Here is a 24,177-nt window from a genome sequence, read left to right on the forward strand (position 1 = left end):
CTAAGAGCCAATTTCTGCTTTGACTTTAATATGTTACAAGAGTTTGCTTACTAGTGCTTTGAAAATCTTTAAGGCTTTGTTCTATGTCTCCCAGGGTATGTCTACACTACAGAGTTAGTTCGAACTAACGGAGGTTAGTTCGAACTAACTTTGATAGGCGCTACACTAGCGCTCCGCTAGTTCGAACTTAATTCGAACTAGCGGAGCGCTTAGTTCAAACTAGGTGAACCTCATTTTACGAGGATTAAGCCTAGTTCGAACTAGCTAGTTTGAATTAAGGGCTGTGTAGACCCTTAATTCGAACTAGTGAGAGGCTAGCCCTCCCCAGGTTTCCCTGGTGGCCACTCTAGCCAACACCAGGGAAACTCTATGCCCCCCTCCCGGCCCCGGACCCCTTAAAGGGACATGGGCTGGCTACGGTGCCCGTGCCAGGTGCAAGCCTGCCAGCACCCAGCCAGCAGACCCTGCACCTGGCACGGCTCAAGCCAGCCACCCGATGCCCCCCAGCCCTCCCCCTCTTCCCAGGACCAGGCTGGCGGCTCCCGGGAGCTTGCCCGGGACCGCAAGAGGCGGGCACCCGCCTGGGCTAGTGCAGACATCGTGGACCTCGTCCACGATCTCCGCACTAGGCACAGGAAAGTGGCCGGCTTGGGCAGGAGAGCTACCAGCCTGGCCACCCAGGAGCAGGTGTGCATGAAAATCAAGGTGGTCCACTGAGACCCCCGACCCTGAGCCCTGACCTTACAATGGCCGTCCTGGGTCAGACCAAAGGTCCATCTAGCCCAGTAGCCTGTCTGCTGACAGCGGCCAACCCTAGGGACCCTGGAGGGGATGGACCGAAGACAGTGACCAAGCCATTTGTCTCGTGCCATCCCTCTCCAGCCTTCCAAAAACCTTGGGCAGGGACACCACTCCTACCCCCTGGCTAATACCACTCCATGGACCCAACCTCCATGACTTGATCTCACTTCCCTTTAAACTCTGTTCTAGTTCTAGCCTTCACAGCCTCCTGCAGCAAGGAGTTCCACAGTTTGACTCTTTGCTTTGTGAAGAACAACTTTCTGTTACTAGTTCGAAGCCTGCTACCCATTCCTTTCCTTTGGTGTCCGCTAGTCCTTCTTTATGGGAACTAATGAAGAACTTTTCTGTATGCACCCTCTCCACCCAACTCCTGCTTTTAGAGACCTCTATCCTGTCCCCCCTCCGTCTCCTCTTTTCTAAGCTGAGAAGTCCCAGTCTCTTTAGCCTCTCTTCATATGGGACCTGTTCCAAACCCCTCATCATTGTAGTTGCCCTCCCCATTCCCAGCCTCTCTCTTCCCCTCTCCCACTTCCTTTTCCCAGTCTCCCCCAGTTTTGTTCAATAAAGACAGATTCCATTTTTTACCACAATTGTCCTTTATTTTGTACATCAAGAAAAGGGGCTAGGGAAGGGTAAGTGGAAGGAGGTGAGGGAGGAATGGGGTACGAGCCCCCGATGGGGAGGACTGGGCTGGCTCTGCGGGCTTCTGGGGGTGGAAGCTCTCCTGCAGCCCCCCAATTGCCCCCTCTTCCCAGATGGCAGCCTGCGGCAAGTGCAGCCGGGCTGATGGCCGAGTGGTGTGATGTGCCCAGTGTGGGCACTCCGGGCACTCCAAGCCAGGACTGGTTTTCAAGCAGGGCACCCCTGAGAACTGTCTGTCCGGGGTGGGGGTCGGGTCCCTTTAAGTGCAGCCCTCGGCTAGCCTGAGACAGCATCTCCACGCTCTAAGTCCTCCTCTGATGCCCTGCCGGCACTTCTTCCGGCCATCCTTAACCCCGGTTCAGGGTCCACTTAATGTGGACGTGCTAGTTCGAATTAGCAAAACACTAATTCGAACTAGTTTTTAGTTCTAGACGCGTTAGTTCGAATTAGCTTAGTTCGAATTAACTAATTCGAACTAAGTTAGTTCGAACTAACTCTGTAGTGTAGACATACCCCTAGGGCTGTGTAAATTCACCATAGTCTGCTGAGTTTTTAAATCAATGTTTGTCTTGTGTCACTTGTAAAAATGCTGTTTTGATCTAATCAGATTTGTAAAAGATTATCCCACTTTAAATATCACATAAAACCTTTTTACTGGACTAATTTCCCAACTGGACTATAAAAGGAGTTGTCAGAGGGTATGTCTACACAGCAAAGTTATTTTGAAATAACCGCCATTATTTCGAAATAACTGTACCAGCGTCTACACAGCCAAACCACTATTTTGAAATTAAATTGAAATAATGGAGGGCTTATTTCAAAATTGGTAAACCTCATTCCACAAGGAATAGCACCAATTTTGAAATTGCTATTTCGAAATAAGCACTATGTAGATGCTTATTTCGAAATAGGGGGCCTCCAGCCCTTCCCAGGGTGCCCTGGTGGCCACTCTGGGCACAACCAAGAAAACTCCTCTCCCCCTCTCCATCCCCGGAGCCCTTAAAGGGGTAGACTCTGGCCACAGTGCCTGTGCCAGCTCCAAGCCTGCCAGCCCAGAGCCAGAAGTCGCTGCACCTGCCCCAGTGGCCCGAGCATGAACCAGGCAGCCAGTGCCAACCAGCCCTCCACCGCTCCCCCATACCAGTCTGACAACTCCCAGGAGCCTGCCAGGGGCTGGAAAAGGTTGGAGCCTGCCTGGTCCAGTGCGGAGATCAGGGACCTAATTCAGGTTTGGGGGAATGCCTCCAACGTACATAATCTCTACACTAAATGGGGGGACCCAACCATCTACAGGCGGATGGCTGCCAGCCTGGCCACCAAAGGCCACGTGTAAGCCCAGGAGCAGGTTCGCATGAAAATCAAGGAGCTGCAGCAGGCGTGTGCCAGGACCACAGGAGGCAGCTCCCAACCAGGGGCAGACCCAGACCCCTACCCCTATTTTGATGCTGTGGACTTCATTCTGGAGGGCATGATGGTCCGTACCCCCCAGGTGGTCATCGACCCTGGGGCAGAGCTTGCTGCCTCCTGCTGCTCCAACCCCTGCTGCCTCCCCAGCTACCGCTCCTCCTCCCACTCCTTCTCCCCCTCTTGCTTCTTCCTCTCCACCCTCCCCACACTCCCAGGGATGCCGAGGCCCCCGCACCCGTGGTGCTGGGAGACACTTAGGCTGGTGAGACCCCCCCCCAACCCTGAGCTTCTCCTCTCCCTTCCTCTCCTTGCCTCCCCCTTCCAGCTCCCTCCTCCCAGGTTTCCCCCTCCCCTCTCCCACCCTCACTCCTCCCCTCTCCCACCTTCTTTCCCCAGTCTCACCTCAGTTTCAGGTCCCCCCCCCACACACCAGTTTTGTTCAATAAAGAGGCTTTGTTGTAATGAACACGTGTCTTTTATTGTACAGCAGGAAGGAGGACTGGGAGGGGTAAGTGGAAGGACGTGAGGGAGGAATGATGCACAAGCCCCCAGCAGAGCACACCAAGGAGACTGTTACTGCCTGCAGAACATGCTGCCAGGCTCACAGCAACACATCCAAGAGAAGCACCAGAGTGCCCAGGGGCAGCTCCGGCTCTATGCTGCAGAGTGCTGTGGTGTCCTGAGTGAGGACAACCAGAGCACTCAGCGAAAAAAATGCTTTGCTGTCCCTCAGCGAGGTAGGCAAGCAAGCAGGGAAACCTTAGAACCGGCTGTCTGGGGGGGAGTCCCTTTAAGCACATGTCTCAGATAGCCTCAAGCAGCAGCCACACAAGGTAACTCCTGACCTGATGCCCTGCCAGAACCAGTTCCGGCCGGCCTTGAATTAAATTCAGTGTCCCATCAGTGTGAAAACGCTATTTCAAAATGCATTTTGCATCTAGACGCGTTATTTCAAAATAAGATATTTCAAAATAACACTGTAGTATAGACATAGCCAGAGAAACTATTTAGAGGAATATTCTCCTTCCAGAAAAAAAGAAACCTGCTTTTTTGTAGCTTTGATATAGAGAATTTCTGTAATTACACACATCCATTCCTTACACCACAAGCAGTTGGTAGGCAGAATATGAGCTGTATTTTTTGCCAGCTTATTCACTGATCAGAATGGAAGTCTGGGTGATTTAAATAATCTGAATAGATCTACATTCTCTTGCTATCTTTTATGCATATTAATATTATGATATTATTTGCTGCTCATATTATCATGCTATAGTATATTTTCTTAGCTAAAAACATTCAAAGTTCTCTGTAGCAATAAAGCTATTCTGTTTCTTGGTAATCAATTGCCTTTATGTTATATCTTCAGTGACAAGAATTAACTCCTTGCTTAATCCTTTTGTTTTCTTTGGGCAATTTAACTATGTTCTTGCACAGGCGGGTAATCTGAGCACTATCATTTTCAGTAGGAGAGTAATTAGGTTTTTTCATTTCCCAGAAAACTTGGATGCAATGATAGCTCTGCAGACAAAGAGTAAACTTGAAGGCCCTCTAACCAGCACCAGAAACAAGCTACTAACAGGTATTTATTCTATTCCTGTCTCCTTGTAATCACTGCTTAATAGCACATTATTGATTGTTGTTCAAGATATTTAGTTATAAATAAAACTAATTTGCACTAGATGTCAGACTGGTAATTTAAGGGTCTGAGCCTGCAAAGTGCTGTCTATGTGCCTAGAACTTCAGCTATGGCATTTATACTAGGAGGGAGGACTTGTCACATAATTGCCCAAACCTCCAAATCTTTATTCACACGTATCCTTATTCCAGCTGGGACTTTCCTTGCTTCAGTGAGTCTTGCCAATATACAAGGATAACCCATGTGTAATGCTTTGGAGGCCTTAGATTTGATATATTGCATTGACTGCAAGGCAATCAAACTCAAGAAAGAAGAGGAAAAAGACAGGCCCCATTCTATGGATTGTATGACCTTATCTAACTTCCATAATCTTCCATGAGCTTTGAAACCAGCCCTTAGGGCAGTGGTGGCCAACATGCAGCTCACGGGCTGCATGAAGCCCACTGGGGCTCCACCTGTGGCCGGGCCCATAGGCTGTCCCTTTCCCCCACATGCCTCTCACACACTGGGGCATGGAGCCCCACACTTCTTATGCCTTCCCCCTTTCAGAGGAGTCATGAATTGCCTGATTTGCACTCCATCCCCAATCCTCCCCCTCTCTCTCAGAGCTGGAAGGCTGTCAGTCAGCTGTTCCCAGTGTTCCAGCTCTGGGTGTGAGGGGGAGGAGCAGAGAAGAAGCATGAATCATGCGATTTGCTACTCCTCTGAAAGTGCTGGGAAGGAGAGGGATGAGCAGGTAAGTGCAGGGTTCCAGTGCCCCAGTGCACAAGAGGCACAGGGGAGAGAGGGTCTGCGAGGCTGCAGGTGAAGCCCCAGCAGGCTGTGGGCTGCTGCAGCCCACTGAAATGAAGGAGCGCCACTCATGCAGCCCACTCACTATTTGTGGTTGCCCATCCCTGCTTTAGGAAATGCATTTTACTATATCTTAATTGAACTAGTGTTTGCAAGTGAAAATGTAGCATTTTCAGGGACCAGGGCAGGAGATGACCTTCAGGCTTCTATGAGTTTCTTTCTGAAACAATAGTCAAAGTCTTCGAACTTCCCAAAGAACTTGCTAATGCTTAGCACTGAATGATGTGATTTCAAAACATTTATGGTAAGGGAATATTCTGATTGCAACTTTAGATAAGAGCAATGAAGAGGCAGACAGTACAAAGGAAGAAGCAGCTAAAATGGAAAAGCAATATGAAACATTGAAGGATTCCACAAAAGTGGAAGAACAAAATACAGCAGGAAACAATGAAGAACCAAAAGGTACTCTTGCTATTAGCCTGTGCACTGAATGATTTTTTTTTCTGGTCAGGCTAGCAGTGGGTTATATACACAGCCAAGTGGCACAAATGTATGGATACAGCCAGTGATCCCTCTGAGCTGTTCAGCAGCACAGTTTTATGCATGGAGCCCTGAGACTCTAACTGGGCGCGGCTGATTAATCACCTGTGAAGCTGTGGTGCTGCAGGGTTTAGAGGGAACACTGGATACAGTATAGAATAATTCTGTAATGAGACAAGCCCATTTGGCCTCTGGTTAGCACTCCATGCGAGCATGAGGCCAACTCCTATTCAGCTCTTGGGTCTCAACGCTCACTCGCTGAGCTGTCATGTGCATGGTATTTTGAAGACCAAATCCAAATTTTCCATTGACCACAGACATTTTTCATAAATATTTTCAATTACTCAGAAAACATTTTCCCATTGATGAAAATGTTCAGCCAGAGCTAATATGAATACAGTTCAGTTCATGCACATGTGACCTGCTCTTCCCAAATGCACCCAACTCTGCCGGGAGGCCAGCCTTCATGAATTTCAGCCCAACTAGTGAAGCCCCTTTTCTTTAAGTGGCAGCAGAGTCAATGCTTCCCCACTGCACTGTGAAGTTCCTTGTATATATTCTTTGCCCTCTGAATTCTTTGGAATTGCTCAGGACTTTCACATAAGCTGGTACTGAGAAATGACCATTCTAATTTAGTACTTTGGCTTAAATTCAGCAGTCTGTATTCCCTACTACCAATCCTGTAAACAGCCTGGGAGGATTATTAGCATCCTTAAACTACTCTAGTGACTGTATCAGCAGCCTCTTTGTGGAAGAGCATAATTCTATGTAACATAAATTAGTTACACATACACAGTGCTGGCAAAAGACTTTGCCGGGCTCTGGGACCCTTGAAGGAGTGGGATCTTGGGCAGAAGGGGCAGGGCTAGGAGTAGCCAGCCTTCAGCACTGTCCAGACTGCACTGTAAGGGTTCTGCTGGCAGTTTAAAGGGCCCAGAGCTCTGGGCGACTGCCACTGTAACAGCTACAGCAGCAGCCTTGAACCCCAGGCCCTTTTAAATTTCTGGGCCCTGGTGCAACTACTCCCTTTGCCTTCCCTCCCTGCATCAGCAGTCCTGCACATACACTTCAAGTGAACAAGAGACATGATTGGCTCTGTAAAGCAGAGGAAGACAGAGTCTCTGCCCTGAGAAGTTTCTCAGTGCAAATTCTTTTATTTAAAACATGAATATTTTAGAGAGCATGGATAGTGCAGCTGAGTACAGTGGAGTCAATGGAATACAGGCAGTCCCCGGGTTACATGAATCCGACTTACATCGGATCCCTACTTACAAACGTTGTGAGGCAACCCCGCACTAGGTGCTTCCCCCCCCAGCAGACCAGGGAGACACGAAGCTAGCGTCCCCCTCCTCCCCCCCAGCAGACCAGGGAGACGCAGAGCGGCTTTTCTCAGCAGACACCTCAGCTTGAGAATAAAGGACTGAGGGAAGTGAGGTGTGGGAGAATAAAACTGAGCTCTGGAGAAATGTTTGGCTAGAGTTTCCCCTACAATATGTACCAGTTCCGACTTACATACAAATTCAACTCAAGAACAAACCTACAGTCCCTATCTTGTACGTAACCCGGGGACTGCCTGTACTATTGTTGAGTCCAGTGAGAGAACAAGATTGGGTCTTTGATTTGTTTTGACAACAGTTTCTTTATACAGACTTGCCTGCTGGTATCTGTAAGGATAAAATTGAGTCCATCATCTGCAAAAAAAAGGATCAGTTTATTAAACTGGTCCATTACCATTTTCTGAATATATTATAGTTCCTTAAAATGATTCTTTAGCAATCCCAGTGGCTGAGTGAAAATTGCTCATTAGTATTGTTGTGAACTCAGTGCACATGCAACTAGCAGTTAGTGTAATATCTAGAAAATAGGAACCTACTTCAGAGATCCCGCTAGCAAACAATACTGTTTTCTCATTTTGTCTCCTTAAATGTATTTTATTTTGTTTCATACTGTTCCTAAGCCTCTACAGATAGGCCTTGATTTCAGAAAGGTACTTAAGCAAGCGCCTAATTTTCAATAGACAGACCCATGTGTCTAGCTGAACTGGGGCCATAATCCTTTATTATGGAATTTACAGCTTGCATTAGGAACTAGATCAAATGAATTTGAATACATTATTGCAGTGAGGTATTGCTCCTTTGCATCTGTGGCTTTTTAGTGACCTAAGATTATCAGTTCATTCACTATTCTGGACTGAGCATATTGACTGCTCCAGTCTGAGTTCAGAACTTTATGTTATGACAGCAAATTAACAGCTGAAAGAGGAAATGGAGCATTGATACCTTTTATGATCCCAGCTGCCTCAACACAGCATTTAATGTTTCATGCCATGGCAGGTCAGCCTGGCCATAAGCTACTCTTTCCTCAGAAATCCATAGTGAATGGAAAAAACCCTACTCATCTGGCGTATATCACACAGCAAACCCATGAAAGACACCGTGTCTCGCCAGTGTGTATTTCAAACACAGAATGGCCCCCAAAATTCAAACATAAGCACAAATGCATTTTTAGCCAAATTTCTTGCGTTAAGGCACCTCTGTAGTGCCCATCACATAGTATTACAGCATATCCCAAGTACTTAAATAGAAAAATGGTGGTTTGTGTGTGCAAGAGGGTAGGTCGTGTGTGTGTGTGTGTACGTGCGTGTGATACTTACTGAGAAAAAGCTATGCTCTTTGTTCTGCCTTTGGCTACTAGTCTGGCAAGCTCTATGGTTATTTGTATCTGTTGCTGAGGTGAGTTTCATAGTCTAACTACATCTCCAATGGACAGTCTGTCTCTTACATTCAGAAGCCTCCTTGTTGGTCAACAGGTTTAATTTTCCAGTAGCAGCTAGCTGTCATGGGAGATCATGGTTGCAGAGACGGGTCATTTGTTAGGTAACTGAGGCCAGACTTATGGAGGACTTTGAATATGAAGGAAGAATCATGGATGTGGATTCCGTGTTCACTGAGGAGCCAGTACGGAGAGTGTTGAACCATGACAATATGTTCCTGGCAACCTGGTTACCAAGCTGCTGCATTTTATATCTATTGGAGCTTTTTCAGCACATGTGGTTTCACTGTTAGATATAAATAGTTGCAATAATCAAGCCAAGAGGTCACGGTTCACATGTCGTTATACACAAGTTGGCAGCACTAGGATAAGGTGCATTCTTGTAGCCAAGCACAGAGCGAAGTGAATACTTTTTGTTGCTGTGGCTATTTGAACATCCAGGAGCAGTAAGAAGTCCAAAGAGCGCACAACTGCAGAATGACTCAACGATGTGAGGAAAGATATCCTAACTAGTGGTTATGTCTATTCAGCATGTATCCAGTTTGGACCAAATTCTGTTCTCATACCTTCACAACCACATTCAACTCACTGGGCCTGTTCGGGTATAAATTAAATGAGAATTTTGGCCCGCTGTCTCTTCATTTAACATGCTTTGCTGTTTCACAGACTCACTTCCTTCCACCCTGATTCTGCGTGCCTAGAGCAAAGGTTTCAGTATACTTACTATTGTATCCTCTTACAGATGGGATCAGACATGCACAGTAGGCAGGATGTCTTCCACAAGCTAATTTCACTAGTCTTTTTATGACACATATGAGCATGTTACATCACTAAAGCTATAACCAAGTTAAGAATTCTCTGTAACATTCCCTTCAGGGATTTGTTTTGATCTGTGTGCTTTTGGGGCTAAAAATAGACACCATTTCAAAATTCAAAATCTAGAGGCTGTAACAAGAGATTATATAGTTTTCATGCTTTTCTTTCCTCAGCTAATACAGTGCCTGCATATCAGGTGGTAGGTTTTGTCTTATGCCGTTCAGAATATCACAGTCTTATATGTGCACTGTTACATCAGGCAATAGACGAGGTTTCTGATGTTTTTACTATATGAGCTGGATGCACAAAGCTTTCAGTCTTATTAAAATCATACCTCATTGTCTTCAAACTTTAAGCTTTGCTTAACAGCTGTTGTGATCTAAACACCACAGAATGACCCCTGTCCATGCATGCAATATCTGTTGATATCTATAGGAATTACACACACAAATCAAAGGGAGGAAATGGCCATAAATTCCTATCAGAACTAATTAATCTCTTACAGACAGGATGTGCTAGCCATGCATGGGAATATTGCCTGAATAAACATGACAGAGCTAGTCCCTTAAATGGAAACTAATAATAGTGTTAATCTGTCTTCCCCTATAGCCAAGTTTTCTCTGTTAAACAAGCTGTATTAATCATTGATGAAGGGTGTTTGATTTGTGTCTCATCTGTTCCTCAAGGGAAAGCTGAGGCATATTTGGAAGCCATCAGGAAGAACATAGAATGGCTAAAGAAACACGACAAGCAAGGAAACAAAGAAGGTATGAAATAAATAATCTTGCACACTGGGGAGGACACCATTACAATTTGTTTTTATAAATTAGAGCATACAGATTATCTTCATAAAATGAGATGAATAATAAAAATATAAATTGTGAGATTATGGACAAGTCTGGATCACAGCCTCAAAGTTAGTGACATTAGGATTACTATGAAGTAGTCTTGGATCAAATATAGGCTATGTGTAAAAATTATACAAACCGTCTCTTATAAAATTCCAGAATCTTATGGAAATATATATAAATATTCCACTGAACAAATACAAAATATAAAAACTAAATGGTCCAGACTGCCTCTGAATCACAAAATTTATGCTGACCAACTTGCTGGAAATAAACTCCTTGTTCCCCCCACATAAGAACTCCACAAAAATCCCTGAATGTCAGTCTTGCACAAGGAGATCAAGAGAAGTGTTGAAAGAACTATTTTTTAGCAGTAGTGAAGATGATCTTTTTAATATATGCATGGATCTGTGGAAACCCAGTGGCATTATACTGGCATTGTAAGAACATAAGAATGGCCATACTGGCTCAGACCAAAGGCCCATCTAGCCCAGTATCCTGTCTACAGACAGTGGCCAACACCAGGAGCCCCAGACGGGGTGGACTGAAGACAATGATCAAGCGATTTGTCTCCTGCCATCCCTCTCCAGCCTCTGACAGAGGCCAAGGACACCATTTTATCCCCTGGCTAATAGCCTTTTATGGACCTAACCTCCATGAAATTATCTAGCTTTTCTTTAAACTCTATTATAGTCTTAGCCTTCACCGTCTCCTCAGGTAAGGAGTTCCATAGGTTGACTACACGCTGTGTGAAGAACTTTCTTTTATTAGTTTTAAACCTGCTCCCCATTAATTTCATTTGGGTCTTCTAGTTCTTCTATTTAGGGAACTAATAAATAACTTTTCTTTATCGGCCCTCTCCACACCACTCATGATTTTATATACCTCTATGTACAGTGCTGTGTGTGTCCCTTTCCAAGTAGCAGGAATCATAGAATACTAGAACTGGAAGGGACCTCGAGAAGTCATCTAGTCCAGTCCCCTGCCCTCATGGCAGGACCCAGTACCATCTAGACTATCCCAGATAGATGTCTATCTAACCTGCTCTTAAATATCTTCAGAGATGGAGATTCCACAACCTCCCTAGGCAACTTATTCCAGTGTTTAACCACCCTGACAGTTAGGAACTTTTTCCTAATGTTCAACCTAAACCTTCCTTGCTGCAGTTTAAGCCCATTGCTTCTTGTTCTATCCTCAGAGGTTAAGGAGAACAATTTTTCTCCCTCCTCCTCCTGACACCCTTTTAACAGGAAACGAATCCTGCAGATTTTGTTTCATAAACTTACATAAAACAAACAAGGTGAAAACATGTAGGAATCACAGAGCATTGTGGCATTACTCATAGGTACGCTGACCATCCATCCCAAATTTCCCAGAACAGTCTCGATTTTTAATGTCCTCTCCTGGTGCCCCGCACAACATTGAACTGTCCCAGAAAGTCCCCAGGCTCCAAACGCAGCTAGAAGCGGCTGTGCAGCTGATTCTCCTCCTCCTCCCCCAGCTTGGGGGGAATATAGGAGTCAAGGACACTTACCAGGCTTTCCCTGCTGCTGGGGAATCCAGCCAATAGCAGCATCAGGAGGCATTGCCAGTTGGGAGCATGCGAAAGCAAGTGGGAGGCTGGGAAGGGTGTGGACAAGTGGCGGGCGGCTCAGCTGGGCTGGGGAGGGGGTGTGGAAAAGTGGCACATGACTCAGCTAGGCTGGGGGGCGGGGCTCAGGGAACTGACACCACTCAGCTGGGCTTCAAGGCAAAGGGGACCCAGGAAGCCCAGTATGGGGGCGGCAGCACGGGGCCTGAAATAACCTCCCCTGATCTGGAAAAATCCCTCATCTGGAACCTATGGGAAGACCTGAACCTCAGTCTTCAGTCCTCCCTGTCCCTTCCCTTTGCCCCTTGGGGCTGGAAGGCCAAAGGAGTGAGGAGTCTGAGTTGGGGGCCACCTCAGTGAGGGTTGGGGGTTTTGGAGTTCTTTTGCATCTCCCTTGTGTGGTGCCCAACTGATTTTTCTGTGGATCAATGGCCCCTGACCCAAAAAAGGTTCCTCACCCCTGCCATAAATAAAAAAAAACATTGAAACCTTTTGTGTTGGATGTAAATTAATATTTAATTTAATTTAAAATGATGTTTGATAAACTAAAAATTTAAATTAAACCACTCTCCCAAGCTGCAGAACTAGAAAAATGGCTTAGGTGTAATTATGTAACTAACGGTGAGTTTCCATTAGCAGCTGGTGGTTCATTGAAAGGTTTACATTGAGCCAGGTGGTCCACAGGCCAAAAAGGTTGAGAATCACTGAAATAGAGGTAGCCTTGGGCTCTCCCCATGAGAGACCACCCCAGGCTCCCTGTGGCTCCAGAAGAAACCAGAGAGATTGGGTCTGTTACCATGGTGGTGAAATCATCACGTCACTCCAGTGTGGATGATGGATAGACTCTTTTTGAGTTGATGCTTTAAACAAGATGTTAAGATGCCACGTGAAAACACTTGGTGCATCCACAGAGAAGCAGCATGTATCATCTCTCACCAGAGAGGGTTGTCATGACTTTTGTGTACAGGCGGTCCCCGGGTTATATGGATCCGACTTACATCGGATCCCTACTTACAAACGGGGTGAGGCAACCCCGCACTAGCTGCTTCCCCCCAGCAGACCAGGGAGACGTGAAGCTAGCACCCCCTACCCCCCAGCAGACCAGGGAGACGTGGAGCGGCTTTTCTCAGCAGACACCTCAGCTTGAGAATAAAGGACTGAGGGAAGTGAGGTGTGGGAGAATAAAACTGAGCTCTGGAGAAATGTTTGGCTAGAGTTTCCCCTACAATATGTATCAGTTCCGACTTACATACAAATTCAACTCAAGAACAAACCTACAGTCCCTATCTTGTACATAACCCGGGGACTGCCTGTATTAGTAAATAAGCCCTTTGTGAGCTCTGAGAAGCAGGGCCAGTCATAACCAATTGGCAGCTCCAGGACACCACTGGGGAAAATCTATGGAGCAAAAAAAAAAGCCGAAATGCGGTCGGAGCCCCTTTAATTGCCACGTGTCCCGAGCAGCCTTCAGTCGGGCTTGTTGGCAGCCCCTTGAAAATGGTGGCCATGGGCAACTGCCTGGCTCGCCTGCCCCTAAGACCAGCTCTGCTGAGAAGAGGTGAGATGTTTTGATTTCCAGCTTCAAGGATTTGTTCTTCTGTCTTTGGGCTGCATGTTGCCTAGGCCTGAATGGAGGTAGCAGTGACAACCCATTTCTGAGTTATTCTGACACACAAAGTGAAACCTGTGCTAAAGACCGCACACCCAGTGAGAGAAAGCACTGCTGTCAGAAAAAGTAAATTCAAAGTCTCACCAATTTTCTTCAAAGAACGCCTTTACCAGGCAGTGGGGCTTTGACAGATTGGTCCCTTTTTTCTGAAGGGTGACTAAATGTTAACTGGATCTTTTTGGGTAATATCAACAGATTGCTTTTGGCCCAATCCTAGCTTAAAATTTAAATTGGATCAGGTGCCTTGTAAGCAGGTTGGGAAGTGGTCTCAGTATTATTTACATAATATAGGCATTGCCATCATGGTATTGACATATACATTTCTTAGTAGCTTTACAGCCTCTCCCTGACTTACAATCCGGTTACGGACCAAGCAATTGGTCCGTAACTCGGTTTGTTCGTACGTCGGACTCCACAGAGTTACATGCGACTGCCCATTGATCCATGGGAAATGTACCTTGGAAGCAGTGGTTAGTGACATGGTCTTTTCTACCCTGTAATTGTCATGGTGAGTTCAGTATTGTCATTCTGGCATGTGTAAACGGAGGGCACTTGATAGTTCTGCAGTAACTTCAAACAATGCAGTTGCAGTATAGCTCATTAGGGATGTAGATTCCCATTAATCAGTTAACTGGTTAATGTTAGGTCACACTGGGGCTGCTGCTGGCTCCCAGCCCCCTCCACAGCACGCTGGACTCCTTAAGGAAAGAGGCTGCTCTGGACACTGGTGCAGTCCCTGCCTGCAGGGCCCCCCAGTTCCCCACAGACAGGGGCTACTCCGGACAAGAATAACCTCTGTCTGCAGTGGAGCTGGAGCAGCCCCCTGCCCACAGCAGATGGGGAGCTGCTCCAGCCTCCCTCTGATTACCAGTTAACTGGAACCAGTACGTGTCATCCATTAAGAGGACTGGAAGTTGTCCCATGAAATTGTGAGAGAGTTCTGGATGGTTCCCAGGCCCTGAGTGAGATGGGGCTGCATCAACACTGCAAAATAATAGGCCTCGGATCCTGGATCTCATCTTGAATTGAGGTTGGAACCATAGTGCTGCAGTGTCATGGGAATCCAGGTCTGGAGCCTGGGTTAATGCAATTGCAGTATAGTTGCATAAGGGGCTCCTAGAGGGCCCAAACCCATCCCTATTGGTAGAAGACGGTGGGAGAAGTTCTTAGAGGGGGTCACATGGCACTCTTCTGGTCATGTATCCATCTTGACCCTAGAAGTACTACTCCAGGGTGGGACTTCCTGTGGAAGATGGGTGGGGCCTAAGGGGTCGGGGCGTGTCTAGAAGTGTGAGGGGGCATGGCTAATGTGTCCCTACTTCTGGTTCAGAAAATATGGTCACCATACTCATAGGAGCTAGCCTTTAAGGGCACTATGCACCTTTCAGATGCCAAACCCTGTAGAAGAGGAGCAGTGACTGAAACAGCTGCTCAGTCTTCCTTAGGCTGGTTCTCCAACACATTGTTTCTCTTGGAGATGGGATTGTCAACAGCATGGGAGAGGGGGCGGGAGAGGATCCATAGGAACACCAGGAACACTTGTCTTGGCCATACCATCTTCTCCCTCAAAGCGTCACAACAATCCAGTACCCAGCCTTGGTGCTATTGGGTGGATTTCTATGTAAATGGTAAGGAGAAACAACAGGGCACAGTGGGGATAAGTAAAGCATTTTGAAAAGGAGAGGAAGGTCACTATCATCAGCCAAGAAGGAGAGGGAGTTGAGACTCGGACTGTCCCATGTGTTTTCAGAAACCTCTATATGTGATGTCATGTAAGACTGGTACTGTTCAAAAGCGTCAGAGGGGTAGCCGAGTTAATCTGTAACAGGAAAAACCTAAAAAACCACAAATAGACTAACAGCACCTTAAAGACCAACGAAGCATGTAGATGGTATCATGAGCTTTTGTGGGCACAACCCACTTCTTCAGATGACTGTCATCTGAAGAAGCGGGTTGCGCCCACGAAAGCTTATGATACCATCTACATGTTTTGGTACTGTTCAGTCAGTGCATGACTACAGCTTGATACCTTTACTTCCTTTGCAGAAGCTCAGTAAAAGATTCAGAGGAGTAGCCGAGTTAGTCTGTAACAGGGAAAACTTAAAAAACAACAAATAGTCTTGCAGCACTTTAGAGACTAAAAAAACATGTAGATGGTATCCTGAGCTTTCGTGGGCGCAACCCACTTCTTCAGATGAATGGAGAAGTGGATTGTGCCCACAAAAGCTCATGATACCATCTACATTTTTTGTTAGTCTCTAGGGTACTGCAAGGCTATTTGTTGTTTAAGTTTTTTCGGTAAAGGATGTTTGGCCTGAAAAATAATGACCTGATTTTCTCACCTATAACCCTTTCCCTTTTAAAATTCCCTACACGCAATTCATAGCAGTAGTTGTAGCTGGTAGAAGATTTACATTTTACTGCAGAATTTCCATGCCCATTCCAGTCAATATTTCCATGTATCAGTGTGTTTGTTACAGCAATTAGTGTTCAATCACATGGGATTGTTTTCTGTTTCCCAGATCCCAAGCAGACCCTTACTCCTCTTCATAGTAACCTTTTCCTCAGCATTACAGCAAATTGAAAATGACTGTGGTTACAGCTATAACAGCATCTGATCTGTTTAGGAAAGCAGTAAGATGGATTGATGTGAATTCCTGAAACGAATGGATCCACAATGGCAATCCTGAACATCATTATACTGTATGCTGTTAGGGCAAGATTCTCGGTTAAATGAAAATAAAATATTTACTCTCCTGATGTATTATCCCTTAACCTACCCCTTCTATAGAGTGTACTCTGGCAACTGCTCTTTCAAAAATCTAGCAATGGTAGTAAATGTAGTGCAACTCCACTATTACATAGACAGGTATTATTGTAGTTATTATACAAATGGATATGCTGAGGGAAGGGTGGTTTAAGTGATTTACCTAAGGTCAGTACCAGACCATGGACTACAAATCAGGAGTGAAATCTGGCCACACTAAAGTCAATGGCAAAACTGCCATTGGATTCAGTGGGGCCATGATTTCAAACCAGGAGACATGATTCCCAGTCTTCTCGTCTTTCACTGTTAACATTGTCCCAATTGGTGGGGGAGGGGAGAGCAACAGAATTGCAGGACCCCTGGGCCAGGCGAAAGAGGCAGGGATGGGGTTAGTCTCTCTTTGCCAGCCCTCCAGCACCTTCCAGAAAACACCACTCAGGGCTCTGCTACCAGAACCCCATGGGACATGCTCCAATTTAAAGGGCCCAGTGCTCCAGCTGCCACCACAGCAGCAACAACCGGAAACCCTGAGCCCTTTTGAATTGCCAGGCTCGAGGCATTTATCCCCTTTGTATCCCGCCTCTTTCCCACTGGCGAGCCTAGTCCCGATTTTTAATTCTTCTCATTGCAAAAACCGAATTGCATAATTTAATCTGCTTTTCAAAGTGCCCTACATATCATTCCTCCGTACTTGTTCAGCCAATACTAGGTAGAGAAAGGTATTATGGTCTATTGTGCAAATAGTGTATAGTTAGAGGATGAAGTCCTTACATTCATATTTATACTATGGTACACATTTGAACAAATTACAACACATTTTGTCTGAGAATTCTTATGGCTTTGTCTAGGAACAAGATAATTCATACTGTAAAAATTGCACAGGAATACATTTCTAGGAAAGCTATTCAGTCATTTAAATTATCATAAATCTTTAGAACATAGATATGCTCCAGGCTGCCCGCCAGTGATTCTTCCATTGAAACTTGCCTCTGTGTGTGCATTAGTGTATAATATCTAACGTTCACATTATAAAATATAATATTCCCCAGTGGATGCTCAGGGAGAGTTTTTCAGATTTATTTGCAGAATTAGTGTCTAAAACTATTCTTCTTCCATGGAAAACAGTGACTTTCTGGCAGAGCAAGGTTTTGTTCAATGGCATTCAGCCAGCGTTACACTGTATAGATGCAAATTCTTGAGTTTAGGCTCCTGTGTTTATCATTTAGCAGTGCAGCAGAACATGAAAAGCATCTTTCAGTACTTGTAATATGGACTGACATATACAGACAACTCACTGCAGTATTTTTCAAATCTGGAAATTGTTCTTGTAGCCTGCCAAAGCTGAATAATAATCATTTCTTTTCCACTCTAGCTCCAGTGAATAGATTTCTTGAATTTCAGAGAGTTGAACCAAAGACTTCATGGGTTTTTTCATGGGAAACAGTCAATTTAGTTTTTTTCTGTGAAGTCCATATTAACTGGGAACATAATAGTCCCTTAACAACAACTTTGGCATGCACAGACTTCCAGCACATAGATCCTTTTTCAGTAAAATGGTACAATGTTAAAATACCAATTACAAAGCAAGAAAAATAGATGAATAATTCTTATTACATCTCATAATAGGGGTTTGAACAAGATTTTTTTAAATTACTATGTAAAGTTTCATTTGTATTATAATGAGTTCCAGTCTTTCCAAGTGACAGAGAATGGACTTGCTGGATAATGTTTACAATTATATTATTTCATAGGTAAAACAGCCAAATGGAGAAGGCTCATGGTGTTCATGAATTCATGTTTTGCAGATTATGATCTTTCAAAGCTGAGGGATTTCATTGATCAGCAAGCTGATGCCTATGTGGACAAAGGCATCCTTGACAAAGAAGAGGCTGATGTGATCAAGCGCATATATGGCAGCCTGTAAAAACACGGGAAGGATGGTGAAGTCATCTGCCTGCCCAACATGTAGGAAACGATAGTATAGCTTCACCCACTCCTAGCTCAGTGACCTCAGATCTACTGTTTTGAGGATATCATTAGAAAGTGCTCTGTTTGCATTGTACTGAATCTTTTCTAGACAAAAGTGAAGAGCTCTGTAACCATCTACACTGATTGCATACTGTATTTTCCGACACAGATATCAACCCCAAAAGCCAAATGACATCAAATTTATACTGAACAGGGTAACATACAAAACATTTACTTTGACTTACTATCTGCATTTGTAATGTCTCAGAGGAATAGCCGTGTTAGTCTGTAAAGGCATGTCTACACAGCAGCGTTATTTCAGAATAACCAATGTTATTCCGAAATAACAGAAAGCATCTCTATACTGAAAGCCATTATTCTGAAATAATGGCAAGCTGGAGGACTTCTTACTCTGGTTCCTGTAACCCTCATTTTACAAGGAGTAAGGGAAGTTGAAGCAAGAGTTTTCTTCCTTCAACTTCCTGCTGTGTAGATAACGCCAAAAGCCGAATTAAGTTATTTCAACTTCAGCTATGCAATTGACGTAGCTGAAGTTGCATAGCTTAATTTGACTGTAGCCCTGCTGTGCAGATGTGCCCTAACTGGAAAAAAAACAAACAACATATGGTCCTAAAGCACCTTACAGACTGAGGGTATGCCTATACTACAGAGTTTTTTCAGAAAAACTTTAATGATATCCATACTGCAATTGCGTTTTCAAAAGAAAATTGAAACAACAGAGGGGTTTTTCCGACATTGGTAATCCTCATTCTACAAGGAAAAGACTTTTTCTGAAAGAGCTTGTTCGGAAAAAGGCGCGAGTGGACAGGGAAGAGGGAGTTCTTTCGAAAGAAGAGGAAAGAGGAAAAAACACAGGTGCCCTAGTGGCCATTCTGTCCATAGTAATCACAGCTTAAATTCGAGATAGCATCCATTCAGTGTGGACACTCTCTTTAGAAAAAGCAGATGGCTTTTTCGATGCGCTTTTGCAATATGGCTGCTCCCTTTCAGAAGACGTTTTTCCGGAATATCTCTTCCGAAAAAGCTTCTTCTGAAAGAAGCCTGCAGTCTAGACATAGCCTAACAAAAAAAAATGAAGCTAATGTTATGAGCTTTCATGGGCACAAGCCACTCCTTCAGATGAAAAGTGGGTTGTGCCCACAAAGCTCATGACACTATCTACATTTTTTTTGTCAGTCTAGGGGTATGTCTAGACTACATGCCTCTGCCGACAGAGGCATGTAAAATAGGCTACCCGACATAGTCAATGAAGCAGGGATTTAAATATCCCCGGCTTCATTAAAATAAAAATGGCCGCAGCGTTGTGCCAGCTTAGCTGATTGTCAGCACAGCACAGCAGTCAAGACACAGATCCGTCGACAGGGGAAGCCTTTGTCGACCACTCCTGTAAACTTGATGAGGCATAAGGGAGCGGTCGACAAAGGCTTCCCCTGTCGACCGATCCACGTCTTGACTGCCACGCTGTGCTGACAATCAGCTGAACCGGCAAAGCATGATGGCCATTTTTATTTTAATGAAGCCGTGGATATTTAAATCCCCGCTTCATTGACTATGTCGGGTAGCCTAATTTACATGCCTCTGTCGGCAGAGGCATGTAGTCTAGACATACCCTAGGGTGCTTCAGGACCATTTGTTGTTTTTTAAGTTTTATCTGAATTTAGTTTGTTCCTGTAGCAAAGCCAGTTGTTTCTGAAAGAAAGTAACTTTGACACTGCGACCTTTTGCTCTCACTCCATTAGTTTTTCCAAGATACTATTGTATGTATTTGTAAAGGGCGTTATTAGAAAATGAATGACAGTTACTAGTTCTACAAATAAATATTTGAAAATAATTTACATATTAAAATGGTCATTAGTCTCCATATTTTATGTCTAGAATATCTTATTTTTGAATCATTGGTGTATCATCATTTTTTCTATCAGTGTTTGTGTTTGCGCATTCACTATTACAGCTATTGGCAAATGTGGGCCATTAACTACTAAACTAAGTGAGTAACTACAACTGCCTCTAATATAAGTGGTACAGGAAAGAGCTGTAGTGTCCACTGCCAACTGTTGTAATTAACATCCGTAGCTGTTCTGTGGTGCATCCTTTGATAACGGTCAGTTCTCTATGCATGTATAAACAGCTGCATTCTTGATGTGAGTAGCCGGATAACAATGTAAATAGCTTTGAATTGTTAAGTAAAAAATGTAAAGATGATGAAATCATTTTGAAGGGCGCTTGCAATTAGAGGTGTGCTTGGGAACATGTGGCCTGCTTTCCAGATGGACTTTAATGGGAGTGGCAGGAGCTCAGTATTTCTGAAAGTCAGGTCAATGGTTAATTTAGTTACCTTTGAACTGTACTGAATAATATTACTTCCTTTAGCACCATAGGAAGTCTCTCTCTCCCCGCCCCCCACCATCAGCATACTGTTTTAGCACCTCCTAAGTATGCAATAACTGAAATAACAAAATGTAGTCTCCGCCTTCCTCCTTCTCAACTTGCAGGGTTGATAAGGACATGGATTTATGTGTTTGGTTAAGGGTATGAAAGGTGAGTTGTAGGAAGAAGGTAGAGCTGGGTGTTAAAGTGAAGCAAAGAAATGAGTTTTGAATTTACTTGTGGACGTTGTTAGTTCTGTGGTGAGGCTTTGCCCAAATAGGGACGAATGTTCTTAGAACTGTGTTCCAAAACCATATATGCCATTTTGTTTGACCAGCTGTAAACCACAGTCAGAATATCATTCCATGGGCCTGATTCTGTGGGCCTGACTCTGGTTGAGTACTTACTCACCCAGGTAGTCCCATTCAAGCCAACATGAAAAGTTGAGTAGATATGCATTTTTATAAGCATTACTTTGGGGAGTAGATAAGCATCTTTAAGCCATTGTTGTCTGGAATCATTTCTCCTCCTGACTAAACCAGTCCAACTTGTTATGTGAATGTTTCAACTCTTGTTTGGTGGCCCATCAAGTCAAATTTTAGCAGTCACTACATGTTTCATAATATGACATGAAAAGGAAGACCAACCAGCCTGATGCATTGTCCTGAGCACATCTACACAGCAGGGTTACAGTCAAATTAAGCTATGCAACTTCAGCTACATCAATTGCTTAGCTGAAGTCAAGATAGTATAATTCGGATTTTGGTGCTGTCTACACAGCAGGAAGTTGAAGGAAGAACACTCTCCCTTCAACTTTCCGTACTCCTCATGAAAATGACGGTTACCGGAGTTGGAGTAAGAAGTCCTCCAGCTCAACATTATTTTGAACTAAAGGCTTGTAGTGTAGATGCTCTCTTTGTTATTTTAGAATAACATCAGTTATTCTGAAACAATGCTGCTGTGTAGACATAGCCCCTGTGTTGCAAAAGAGCATTGGCTTGTGCTAAACTAAGGCCACTGTGCGTGATCTGAGCGGTAAGTGGTTCTTCAGGTTAATACCTTTTTTTATGAAAGCACCACTTGCAGCATGTTGCTTCCAGAGCACTTGGTGGAAATCAGTAGATCATGCTCTGCCAGGATTTTCCCTACCACCACTAGGGGAAATATTTTCCATCCTTGCACATCTCTAGTTCTAATACCACAAAAAATTGTCTGTGTTGTTCTGTTTGTATTTCTGCTAGATGCATCAAATTCCTTCACTAGTGAAAGTATCACTGACCATTGTAACAAGTGCAAACTATACACTATTCACCGTATGAGCTTTTCTACTAGAATATTGTTTCTGATACTGTACTTTATTAAACACTTTGCTACAAGCTACAGCACTTTAAGGTGGGTTTTTTTTTTTCATTTGAAGTGGACTTAATACCTCGTGCCCACGGAGTGACTTGTCGATGGCCCAATTCTGCCTCACCGAACTCAATAAGAACCGGTGGCGTTAGGACTATTTTTGGATTGAGGGTGCTAAACTGCACCTCTCCCTTTAGAGCTGTTGAGATCAGGTTGTCAAATCCCCCAGACCAGACTCCATTGCTGCAAATGGCATCTGGTCCGTCTGGTCCAGGGGAGTTGGCAACCCTCACTGTCCTAGGCTGGGGCCACAGCCGGAAGCAGCTGCAGAACCCTGGTCCAGCAGCGGGACCCCAGGGCTGGTGGGGCCCTCAGGCTGCAGAGCCTGCATCAGGGCCAGTGGGACCCCAAGTAGGGTTGCCAGACGGTTTCAACAAAAATACCGGACACACTTGACATTACATCACAATCTACATTACATCTTATTTAGGAAATACCGGACATTTCTATTTTCTCAATTTGTTTCCCGAACAGAAAGCTCAAATACTGGACTATCCAGTTCAGAACCGGACAGCTGGTAACCCTAACCCCAAGGGCCAGCAGAGTCCCTGGGGCTGGTAGGTGGCGGGACTCCAAGGGCCAGTGGAGCTCATGGGACCGTTGAGGACTGGCAGAGCCCATGGTGGGAGAACCCTAGGGGGCTGGCAAAGTGCATGGGGATGGTAGGACCCTGCAGGGGCTGCCCAAAGGCTGGTGCCCAGGGCTGGAGGAGCCAGCAGCAGTAGCATCACCAGGTGAGGGGAAGCAGAATGCAAAACTTGGGGGGTCTTGAGCACCCCCACACTCCTAATTCCCACACCTATGATATCCATGAGAAGGCTCCTATCAATGTGAATACAATAGGCCCCAATGACCGAAGAAGAATTTAGCATGGAATTAGGGACTCGATCCATTACTCTCTAAAGTCAATGGACAGACTTCCTAGGCATCCACACTTCTATCCACCCTAGTAATGGGTCCAGAACAAAACTTTTTATCTGGCACACACGGTCTTTGGTGATTTGAGTAAAATGGAACCCAGGTCAGAGTCCTCTAAGGTTTTGGTTTTACAAACCTTGACTGGAAAAGGATTTGCAAAGCTGAAATCACAAATACCTGGTTTTCTCATCAGAAAGGAACAACAAAACCAGAAGTGTTTTATGTACCTCACACACCTACTTGCGCACACCCACCTCTTCCCACTACCAGAATTTTGGTCTTTCATATCCTGACCCAATGCTCATATTTGTATTTTAAAACTGATGAGGTTTTGCAAAACCAGCCCACAACTTCTTTCATCCATCTCTGATCCAGACATGTTTTTGTACTGTCTATTCCTGGGCCACTTACTTTGGTTCATGTCATTGGGACTCTTGCACACATGTCAAATCTTTTTCTCCCTTCCTATCTGATACAAATACAAGGACATAAAGTATCTTCCCATGCAGCAAATAAAGGTAATTGCTTCTGCAGTAACAACCACGATAGCATGAGAAGCAACAAGAACTATATCAAAGAGAACAGTCCCCTTGAAGCAGTCTGTCCACATATTGACTGATAAAATGACAGCCAAGGGCCTAATACAGAACACATTTCCATATCTTAAAGCCTCCCTCACCAAAAGCAGAAATTTCTCCCTGCAGTAGCAATAAGGAGACATTGCTGATAAGCACCAAGTCCCTTCATTTATTTTGTTTTCTAGGATTCCTCATATTTAAAGTACATTTTTATTACCATTTAGCTAGGAGGGCATGTGCTAGAGCAGCTGCCTTCTGTGGAAGTTGCAGCACATTCAAAATGATGCAACACAGTGATCTACAGAACTACAGAACAATTCCACTGGAGACTTTTATTACAAAGGCACAGGGAAAACGTTGACACTTCTTCTAATGGGAGAGCATCAATTTAATTCATTTTATGGGAACTTTCAATCTGTGCGGCAGAAGTCTTTGTTTCACTGGAAGAAGAGGGTGGGTACAAACCAGTGTACCAAAGAATGCACAGTGAGGCAATTTTAAACTGAACTCAGAATGCATTCAGTCGCAGACTCATGTTCAGGCCCCCTGACAGGGGAACAGATAGGGCCCAGTGCTCCCAGATGCTGCCTCCACTATTGCATCAGTGGAGGAGGCTGAAGCCCTGGGCCCCTTT

General features: G+C 44.7%; 1 protein-coding gene across 2 annotated transcripts in view; it reads left to right on the forward strand.

The window, feature by feature from the left end:
• SCG3 (secretogranin III) overlaps positions 1-19,499 on the forward strand; it is a 50,967-nt gene extending 31,468 nt beyond the window's left edge. Inside the window, exons 9-12 of one of the 2 annotated variants that reach the window (XM_075897243.1) lie at positions 4,346-4,429; positions 5,612-5,740; positions 10,093-10,173; positions 18,087-19,499. In XM_075897243.1, the coding sequence (XP_075753358.1) occupies positions 4,346-4,429; positions 5,612-5,740; positions 10,093-10,173; positions 18,087-18,205 (413 nt within the window). In that variant the 3' untranslated portion in view covers positions 18,206-19,499. The remainder of the gene's footprint in view (positions 1-4,345; positions 4,430-5,611; positions 5,741-10,092; positions 10,174-18,086) is intronic. The other variant, XM_075897244.1, reaches the window with a different exon arrangement.
• Positions 19,500-24,177: the final 4,678 nt, after the last annotated feature.

The sequence above is a fragment of the Pelodiscus sinensis genome, chromosome 14 (assembly GCF_049634645.1).
Source record: "Pelodiscus sinensis isolate JC-2024 chromosome 14, ASM4963464v1, whole genome shotgun sequence".
In the NCBI taxonomy this organism is placed as follows: domain Eukaryota; kingdom Metazoa; phylum Chordata; order Testudines; family Trionychidae; genus Pelodiscus; species Pelodiscus sinensis.